This window comes from Kwoniella pini, chromosome 4 (assembly GCF_000512605.2).
Source record: "Kwoniella pini CBS 10737 chromosome 4, complete sequence".
Lineage (NCBI taxonomy): Eukaryota > Fungi > Basidiomycota > Tremellomycetes > Tremellales > Cryptococcaceae > Kwoniella > Kwoniella pini.
In genome coordinates, this window is record NC_091719.1 from 1,625,370 (window position 1) to 1,635,733 (window position 10,364).

The 10,364-nt window shown below is 37.2% G+C and overlaps 5 protein-coding genes across 5 annotated transcripts; 3 read left to right on the forward strand and 2 right to left on the reverse strand.

Annotated features, from left to right (window-relative positions):
- Positions 1 to 188: 188 nt before the first annotated feature.
- On the forward strand, positions 189 to 2,703 carry I206_103625 (uncharacterized protein; the record flags this gene model as incomplete). The annotated part of the gene is made up of 4 exons (XM_019153146.1): positions 189 to 362; positions 497 to 1,276; positions 1,335 to 1,867; positions 1,947 to 2,703. The coding sequence occupies 4 exons, from the start codon at positions 189 to 191 to the stop codon at positions 2,701 to 2,703; spliced, it is 2,244 nt and encodes a 747-aa protein (XP_019013307.1).
- A 511-nt stretch (positions 2,704 to 3,214) lies between these two features.
- On the forward strand, positions 3,215 to 3,532 carry I206_103626 (uncharacterized protein; the record flags this gene model as incomplete). Its single annotated transcript, XM_019153145.1, has 2 exons — positions 3,215 to 3,435; positions 3,502 to 3,532. 2 exons carry the CDS (start codon positions 3,215 to 3,217, stop codon positions 3,530 to 3,532), a joined length of 252 nt encoding a protein of 83 aa, XP_019013306.1.
- A 274-nt stretch (positions 3,533 to 3,806) lies between these two features.
- I206_103627 (uncharacterized protein) lies at positions 3,807 to 4,753 on the reverse strand (the record flags this gene model as incomplete). Its single annotated transcript, XM_019153144.1, has 4 exons — positions 3,807 to 4,097; positions 4,177 to 4,335; positions 4,420 to 4,692; positions 4,748 to 4,753. The coding sequence occupies 4 exons, from the start codon at positions 4,751 to 4,753 to the stop codon at positions 3,807 to 3,809; spliced, it is 729 nt and encodes a 242-aa protein (XP_019013305.1).
- Positions 4,754 to 5,261: 508 nt separating this feature from the next.
- Positions 5,262 to 8,097, forward strand: I206_103628 (uncharacterized protein; the record flags this gene model as incomplete). The annotated part of the gene is made up of 6 exons (XM_070202802.1): positions 5,262 to 5,321; positions 5,394 to 5,404; positions 5,568 to 5,752; positions 5,806 to 7,790; positions 7,858 to 7,962; positions 8,026 to 8,097. The coding sequence occupies 6 exons, from the start codon at positions 5,262 to 5,264 to the stop codon at positions 8,095 to 8,097; spliced, it is 2,418 nt and encodes an 805-aa protein (XP_070058903.1).
- Positions 8,098 to 8,380: 283 nt separating this feature from the next.
- Positions 8,381 to 10,080, reverse strand: I206_103629 (uncharacterized protein; the record flags this gene model as incomplete). The annotated part of the gene is made up of 2 exons (XM_019153142.1): positions 8,381 to 9,868; positions 9,955 to 10,080. 2 exons carry the CDS (start codon positions 10,078 to 10,080, stop codon positions 8,381 to 8,383), a joined length of 1,614 nt encoding a protein of 537 aa, XP_019013303.1.
- Positions 10,081 to 10,364: the final 284 nt, after the last annotated feature.

A 10,364-nucleotide genomic window follows, 5' to 3' on the forward strand; every position in this document is an offset into this window, starting at 1 on the left:
CGGGAAATAATCAAAGCCAAACTCGATATTCGATGTACTCTCAATCTCAAATAATTCTTCACCCTCCCCAAAGACCATTATCTACGATTAATTCATCTTCATCCAGCTTCGTGCAGCCCCCACCCCCACCTAGACCTTCTTCAGCATATATAGCACCTCTTCCAAACCGAGGGTATGATAATCAGCAAATGTGTAATCCAATCTACCAATCCCAAACACCCGATCTGCCTAAAAGATATTCACCTGTTGCGCCCGAACCCACTCATCATCAATACGGTCCTTTGATGTCGTCGTCAAATATTCTACCTCAGAGGACATCATCGTTAGGTAATCCCGGAAATGTCGATAATAAATACAGGAATGTAAGTTTACATGTGTCTTACATTTGAATTGAATGTTCGCGTGAGCTTCGCGATCCAGTCGGATTGTCCACTTGTTCATAGCTATGTGAATCATTCATACTGAAATAACGCTCATGCTCTCCTTCTTTGAACAGCATACATCTACGGAAACCTATAATCACTCATTTTACCCTCCTGCCACTCTATCCGAAACTCCATATTCTCTTCAACAGCACTTGGCACCTCAGCTAGACAGCGGAAATCACGTTGAGACTGTTACTCAGCTGCCTTTACAATCTTACCAAGATTCATCCTTGACGTCGTTTTTCTCGACTTTATCAATACAATTATCACCTCAGATGCAACATCAAGCTTTCCCATCCTCGTCTTCGTCTTCGTTATCATCAACCTCCTCAGCTACTGAACCACCTCGAGTAATCGCATTACCTACTTTGGATAGCTTACAAAAATTAGCTTCAATTCTAGACACTGCCGAGGATATAGATCAGGTCTCATGGGCTCAAGATGTTCTGCGTTTAGTAGATAGACAGCTGACTCCAAGCAATGGAAGTGGACCTACAGATTTCACTCATCCTGACTCACCAATACCAAATACCTCTAAATTACCTCCGCCACTTAAGGATTTATTAGAAAATGCTGTGTCGATAATCATTGTCGTATCTACATCTCCAAATCAGAAAGCTGCTTCTTTAGCTCTTTATCTCAAAGCCAAGTTACAATCATCAGGAATTTGTCAAGATATTTTACCTAAAAATAATAGACAGGCATTTAAAGATTTCGAAAGTTCCGCTAGAGGTGGAGAGATTAGAGGTTGGTTTAGGCTTGGAAGAGATTATGAAGGTGTAAATGATTTGAATAGGGCAAAAGATTGTTATGAAAGGGGGATCAAAAGAGGTGATTGCGAATGCACTTATGTAAGTCAAGTTCAACCTGTTCAAAAGGATATAGCTGAATTTTTATACATTTTTAAAGCGTATGGGAATGGCACATCTTTTGGGTCAATTGAATTTACCGACTAACCCTTTCACGGCTTTAACACTTTTACGTCAAGCATCCGATATATCATCAATAGATTTCCCTCAACCTTCTTATGTTTACGGTATGTTACTTGCAGGTGAATTATCTGTACCTACAGAAATACCTTTTAGTTTAGTAATACCACCTAATTCAATACCTTCAGAAGCATTATATAATCAATGGAATTTATCTAGAGATGCAATTGAAAAAGCGGCTTATTTATCTTATCCACCTGCTCAATATAAAGCTGGTTTCTTATATGAACATGCTGCTTTAGGTACATCATATGATCCATTAATTAGTGTTAATTGGTATACATATGCAAGTAAAAATGGTGAAAAAGAAGCAGATATGGCATTAAGTAAATGGTTTTTATGTGGAGCAGAAGGAAATTTTCCCAAAAATGAAAATCATGCTAGAACATTTGCAGAAAAAGCTGCTAAAAAAAATCATCCTAATGGTTGTTTTGCTTTAGGATATTATTATGAGTAAGTTTTGATTTTTTTTGTATTTATTTCTCGCTCGCTTAATGAATTACAATGTTGAGAGATTTTATGAATGGATAAGGCTTGGTGTAGGAGGAAGAAAAGATTTAAATCAAGCTATGAAATGGTATCAAAAAGCATCAAATTTAGGAAATACAGATGCACCTTTAAGATTATTAGCTCTTTCTTCACCTATACCAAATTCAATTTCAATGGCAGAACATGAAATTAAATTAAATGATACTTTAGTACGTAGAAGAACTCAAGCAAAAATTAGATCAGATAGACAATCAATTTCAAGACCAATTCCTACTAGAGGAGTTCGACATGAACATGGTCAAATTCAAAATCAACAATTACCTCAAATGATTATTCCAATACCACAAGCTTATAATTCACCAAAACTGCAAGAATGGGAAAATCATATGACTATACCTATGCCTATAGCTTTACCTATCACTACTACTACTACATCACCTTCTCCAATTTCACCTAATATCAAAGTTGGTGAAATAATGTCACCAAATATCAATAATAATAATAATAATCATTATTATATTAAAAATCAAATGCCTTCTAATAGACCACCTATACCACATCAATCATTTAGTCAAAATTATTCAAATCCAAAATCAGATGAAAATGGTAGAAGACCTTCAGGAATTGCAATTAGTACGACAAATACTTCTTTAAGTGATTTACCATTACCTGAAGAAAATTCAAAACAACCACAACCACAACCACAATCACAATCACAACCTAAAAAAGAAGCTGCTACTTTTGCTGAAATGGGTTTTCAAAGTAAACCTGTTGAAGAAGATGGTTGTGCGATTATGTAGAATTTGCCAATTGTTGTGAATTTACGAATGAATTGCTTTGCGACCATCCATATAATTTTTGTAATGCTGTCAAACTAATATAGAAAGATTGTGCATATAGGCAATATCTCGACGGCAAGGCAAATAAGGATGAAAGGAACTTGAAATTGACTAATATGCTTAACAATTTGCCTTATCTTTGATTTATCGATGATAATGATCAGATATCGTATCGAAGAAGATAAGATTCTTCTGGCGTATTATCAAATCAACATTGAGTGCCAAATTCGTTATTTCACAGTATTCAAAGATGATCTCATATCTCGGTCATTCCTTTCAATCTTCTATTCGAATTTTCTTTTGTAAGAAGAGGATAATCCTTTATGAATAATGATAATTTTTTTATTCGTAGAATTCGATATGTTTCAAGAATGTACCTTCGTATAACATAAAGAACAATGATAATTTTGCTAATTCATATCACATTTTTTTCATTTTCATTCTCTTTTTCCACTATTATCAATATTTGAACATGTCTAATAATCAGAATCAATCAAACAATCCTAGCTCTTTCGCTGATATGGACGAAGGTCAACAGTATTCAACTTATTCATATAATAGATCAGGACATAGTGAAACTCAATATACTGGGTATCATACAACATCTACGAACACTGTAAACGGTACTGAAGTTCAAGTTTCTCAAGGTAATGATGGGAGACATGTTGGATTCGGATATGATGATAACCAACAGTAAGTTATGAATGAACTTGAATATGTAATTGACTTTAGCTGATCTTTGATCTTTATCGTATGCAGAATTTCTGTCAATCCTCAACAAACTCAATGATTTCTGCGTTGATAGGTCATTTTGAGCTTATCATTTGATTCTTTATAGTATGGGTTAATCGTATTCTAACCAGATTACAAAGCTTCGCAAGTTGTACAGAGTTGGAAAGCATGGGAACTAGTAAGTTTATGCATGTTTACATTTCAGTTGCGCCGATATTGTCATTAAATACATGTCGTTTGTTTGGGGTATATAAATGCTTGATATAATTTGCGAATTTCCCCCACGAATTAATCTAATTTCTTAACATTTTGGGCTGTAAAGAAAATCCTATCTAATCCATACTTTCATCCTTTTCATCATCTACTCCACCTTCTCCATCTCTTCCACCTTCAAATATATATTCCTGTTCATCCATACCCATAGCATTCATCTCTTCTTCATTTTGTTCAACATATCCATGTTCGTATCCTTCACCTTCACCTTCTGGTAATACACCATGACCTGTCCATTGTGATAAATGATCTGAAGGAGAAGATAACAGAGTAGATTCAATTTGAACTGCAATTTCTTGTAATTTCTCTGCTGCATCAGGTAAAAATCTCATATCAGGTTCTTCGATAATCTAAATAACATTGACGATGGAGATGAGCTTCATACGAATATTTATTATTCGATAACAAAGATGTTTGAAGAATACTCACAGCATATAACTCAACAACTTCAGTAGGTGCTAAATTTGTTATTTGCAAAACTTCTGCTTTTGTCAAATCATGATCTTGTAATTCATCTGCTAATCTAGCTACTCCATCTGCGGTTTGTCTTGAAGTAAGATTATAAGATTGACAAAGGTATTTAATCACCTATAATTCGAACCAATCATATGATTAAGTAAAATCATGATTCCGTAATGTAACGGACTTAAGCCAAGAAAATTCGAAATTTACCTCGTTCTGTATCCATACCAATTCATCACTCAATCCTCTTCTCTCAGCTATATTTAACTCTTTCTCATCTTCCACATTTAACGGTTCCAATAAACTTAAATCTTCATCTGCGGGATCATCTCTTTCTAAAGGATATTTAGCCCTTGCAAAAGCTTTATCTCTTGCTGTTTTATGATTTATAGATTCTGATAATTGATCATTATCTTCTTTGAGTGAAATGAAATGAGATAAAACTTCTTGATTTGAAAGATGAAGTGGTGCGGTATTTGATATCTAAAACGTTAAGTTATAAGCTTCCCATCTGGAATAACTCTCGTAAGTAGCTTACCTTCATGTTCTATGCTATATCCTTGTCATTATTGTCAAAGTTGTCGTATTTGTTATTGTTCAACATATCAATGATATTTTGTGAACTTCCTCCACTTCGTAGAGATACAAGGTTTACGAGTTATAATTCATGATTATGCATTATGCACTGATCGCCACACGGAATCAAAATACGGAGATATTCGGATATAATCGCCACCAGTTGTAAGTTGTCATGTCCTGATATCCTAATTCCCCCTCCACCGCGCGCTTTTTCATTATTGATTTAATTCATCATTTTACTCGCGACGCATTTTACATTCTCATCTGATAAAAGTCACCTTATGCTAGTATACAGAAACTGAGACTCAGATCAGCCCAACAGGCATCATCACAACAAACATTTATCTGCCTCACTCTCCTGCAGTGAAGACGGCCTTAACAGATTTAGTGAAGATAACCTAAATAGCTTGCAAATCCAAATCCGCGTACAATCCGATCGCTGCTTTTACCTTTGTCCAACCCATTACCATAAGATGGGAAAGAAAGCTGTAGTAGCGCCAGGGGGCGAAAATGGACCCAATACCATCTTCAAGGTAAGTGAAACTCAGCTTCCGGCTGGCTCTTCCAATGAGCACGAATAGCTGACGTTGCTCTCGATTGCGTAGGCTACGTATAGGTATGTCATCTTCCATTCTCGCTTACCTCCCGTAGTGTGGCATTCAAAGCTTTAGTCTTCCGCTGATAACTTTTGCCTTCTATCCGTCTTGTCACAGTGGAGTGTAAGTCGACCGCTCATTGCTCAATGATCTAGAGCTGATGTATGCATGCACAATCTGCAGACCTGTATATGAAATGCTTTGTCGAGATGTCGCGGTCATGCGAAGACGGGCCGACGCGTACTTGAACGCGACTCAGATATTGAAAGTGGCAGGATTCGATAAACCTCAACGTACGAGAGTTTTAGAAAGAGAAGTACAGAAAGGTGAACATGAGAAAGTGCAAGGAGGATATGGAAAATATCAAGGTTAGCTAATGGTAGATCCGAAAAGGGCAAATAGCTAACAAAGTGACGCGCAGGTACATGGATACCAATTGAACGGGGTTTAGCTTTAGCCAAACAATATGGGGTTGAAGACTTGCTGCGACCGATTATAGATTACGTCCCTACCTCCGTTTCGCCTCCGCCAGCCCCCAAGCACACCGTTGCACCACCTACCAAATCACGAAAAGAAAAGGAGAAGAAAGGTAGTAAAGAACAAGGAACACCTTCGAAGACCGGACCCACTTCCGCGGCAGCTTTGCAAGCTCAAGCTCAGCTCGCTGCATCCAGAACAACAAAACGAATGCAAGAGTCCACGCCCGATGTTGATACGTCCATGCGATCTGGCGAAGTTGAAGAAACACCATCCGCAACTCCAGAAGACGAGTCTTCAAGTCAAACTCCTAGTCCAGTGGGATCTGAAGCAGAGGCTGACGATAGTATGCAGGCATCAATGGAAATGGATGGCATGAATTTGGGACTGCCGATGGGGATGCATATGGGTTTATTACCTCAAATGACAGAAATGGACACACTCGATTCTGTATCAAGAAAGAGAAGCGCAGCTATGATGATGGATGAAGATCAAGATCAATATGCTCAACTGCGTCGCATACGCGGTAATTCCGCAGTACATACTCCTCAAGGAAGTCCTCGGTTCTCCGGCATGGGCTTACTTCCAGCTTCAAGTTCCGGTTCAGGTGGTCATCTTCCTCCTCATCCGCAACAACAGCCACAACTCGCGGACGATGCTCCGATAGGCCCGGAAGCCTACACAGATATGATATTGAATTATTTCGTAGCTGACACCTCTCAAATACCTCAAATACTAGTTTCACCTCCACACGACTACGACCCAAATTCACGGATCGATGATGATGGCCATACAGCTCTGCATTGGGCTTGCGCGATGGGTAGAGTGAGAGTGGTGAAATTGCTCTTGACGGCTGGCGCATCGATATTTGCGGGCAACAATGCTGAACAGACCCCTCTAATGAGGAGTGTCATGTTCTCGAACAATTACGATATGCGAAAATTCCCCGAACTTTACGAGCTATTGCATCGTTCGACACTGAACATAGATAAGCAAAATAGAACCGTCTTTCACCACATAGCCAATTTGGCTTTATCGAAAGGAAAAACACATGCAGCGAAATATTACATGGAAACGATCTTATCTCGATTAGCGGACTATCCACAAGAATTAGCCGATGTGATCAATTTCCAAGATGAAGACGGTGAGACTGCCTTATCGATAGCTGCTCGAGCGAGGAGTCGTCGACTAGTCAAAGCTTTGTTGGATCATGGAGCGGACCCGAAGATAAAGAATCGGGATTTCAAATCTGCTGAAGATTATATACTTGAAGATGAAAGATTCAGATCAAGTCCTGTACAACCGAATGGAGGATCTTCGTCCAGACAACTGTCAAACACAGGTATAAATGGTGAATCACTCAATAACGCCAAAGGCTCCTCGTCGAATGCCAATGATAAAGTAATATTTGCACCTCAGCTGTATTCGAGTGAAGCTGCTCGATTGACTGGTGGTACTGCATTACAAGATATAACCTCAAACATACAGTCTTTGGCGAAATCATTTGATAGTGAATTGCAACGGAAAGAAAGGGATATACTTCAAGCTAAAGCAATGCTGACGTCCATACATACGGAAGTCACGGAGACCAACAAATTGATAGCGTCTCTTAACGAGAAAACCCTAACATTGCAAGAAAAGAAGAATGAGTTGAGCACCTTACAAGTCAATTTGAATAATAAGATCAAAGAACAGCTGAAAAAGGGATTCGAAATCTGGTTGGCGCATGAAGTGTCTAGAGAACAGAACTGGAAGTCTGGTGATGGGCAAGAAAACCTTAATGTCAATGATTTGAAAGAGTTGAATGATGTGCCTAATGGAGGTCAAGAAGTGGTACAAGCTGAAGAAGAGAAATTAAGGTGGGAAATTGAAGAAAAGAGGAAAAGGAGAAACGAATTGGTTGATAAATTCGTCAAAGCTCAAACGGAAGTGAGTCTTTTCGAAATTTCTGCATATCGAAGAGAGAGAAAAAAGGCTAATGCAAAACTTATGACAGGCTGGAACAAGTGAACAGATCGCGAAATATAGAAAGTTGATTGCTGCCGGTTGTGGGGGATCGAAAGTTGAAGAAGTAGATGAAGTCATGAGTCAACTCTTGCAGGTGAGCTAGTGTTCGATTAATGGAAGATCAGAAGAAATAACTAATATATCCATTATGATTCAGACATTGGAAAGTGAGAGCGATCCAAATGTCTATGCTGCTCAGAAAATGAATAGCACAACATGGACATCGTAGCGATAATTCAATATGGTGGGCGAGCGGAGAGCAGAATGCAAGGTAGAGACAATTTTAAGTATAATAGCAATTTGCGAGGCAGCACAGAGGGGGATCTTCCGTGTGATCTTTTCGGCTAAAATTGAGAGATGAGAAATTTCATATTGATTGTACTACTATATATTTGTTTGCATTAATCCTGGTGATTGGCTATCTACTGAACTAAACCATATTATCCACCTATATTGATTTGGCATGACCGATTTTACCATACGAGTACAAATAGATTGCTTTGAGGTCCCATTTATGCAGGTATCAAAGAATCAAATAATTCAATATTTCTCGAACGATGTTCATATCCCCTTGCACCTTTATATTCCTCATTATTATTATCATATTTAACAGTCCATGACCATTTACCACCACGACCTTTATATCCATTAGGTATATATCTTCCATTACCATTTTTCTTATTACAATTGAGAGTATTCATTAAATTTTCTAGATCTTGTGTTATCAAATTATTTTTAATTAACCCTTGACCATTAAAATTTAAGCAAAATAAACGTTTTTCAGTAACTCCGTATAAATTACCATTATCTGCTTTAAGTGAATAAACTGGTGAACCTTTTCCACCTGTTGAAAAACATGACCAATTGGAATTTCCAAATTCACTTTTCCTTTGATCATTATTATTATTATTATTGTTATTATTATTATTAATTGTGGATTTTAAATTTCTTAAATCGAAAAAAGATACTGTTCCATGTTTTGAATTTCCACCTGCAATATGATATTCACCTACATATGTAGTAGAATAATAAGCAGAATTATCTGACCATGTATAAGGATCTATAAATTGATTAATGGGTAAAATTGATGAAGATCTTAAATCATGTAAACGTAAATGAGAATCATACCATCCGCTTAAAAGTAAATTAGGATTATGATTACTTTGATTTGAATTTGGAAGATGAATTGAATATGGTGAAGATAATAATGGGTTTTCAGGACCAATTAATATTCTTTTATGATGGGATAAAATTTGACCAGTAGAAGATAAAGGATAAATTTCTATAGAACCTTGTATACCCAATATCGCATTTGAAGGAGTAAGTAAAGTTGACCAAGCTCTTGATTTAAGTTTTAATGAATTTGGTTCAATCCATGGTGAATTAGATGAAAAAATGTCGACTTTTCCTGATATACTGGTAGTCATAAATCTTGTTCCATCCGTTGTACCTACTAAGGTATTTATCGATTCCTTTGGCTTTCCCTTCGAACTAGCGGAATATCTAGCTTTGATCCGAGGTAACTTGGAGTTTCGATATTCTATGTTATTTGAAGTATGTGGTAGATTGACTCTTTGAATCGTACCGTCGAATTGAGCTATGATGAGATCATTTTCAACAGATTTGATAGGTACAATTCCAATAATATCAGATTTTCCACCTTGATATTTTTTATTCTCTATATTATATTCTATTGATTTATCTATTACTTTTCCTCCTTCAAGTGTCGTCGAAGAAGGTGGTACAAGAGGATGTACTAGTATTTTCGAACCAACACCTAAGATAAGCTGGTCTTCTGTCAATTCTAATGTAGGTATAACGCTTTGATTCCATGTCGGACCAATTTGTAGAGCGTGAAACGAATGAGATGATAATGATTGATTTATCCTATGATTATAACGTATGACATTTAATGGGTTCCAATTATTTATAGGTGGATAAGAGGTTAGATGGGGTTGACGATGCAAAGATGAATAAAGTGGTATTCCTAGGGTGTCTACCTGAACACAAAAGGGCTCAGCTGACTTTAAATCCCAAGTTGCAATGATATGAGATCGACAGCAGAATTGTTAAGATGGAAACTAACCCTGTCAGCTAAACACTTGGCTATGCATTTCAATCTAATCAATTCTTTCAGATCTAATTGTCTAAAAATTAAAGATAATACATCATCCGGTAGATTGTCCAAATTCGGTCTAAGTTCTAGAGTCATACTTTATATTGTCATTTTGCTTTTGATTTTGTTGAGAGCTAAAACACTCAAACTGAATTCTTATCATTGTGCGAGATGACGTTCGGTCAAGTCGGTTGGGTGGCAAAAAGTGAATAACCTCAGTGGCCAATTTCAGGGCATTCTTTGAGCATCTCAGACGAGTAGATGATGTGCTACCTGACATGTACTTCATTACTAACGCATATCTCATCATACCCTTTGAGTATTACAGACCGGAAAGGGATTATCAGTACCATAATATGTGCAAAACCATCTGAGCCTTA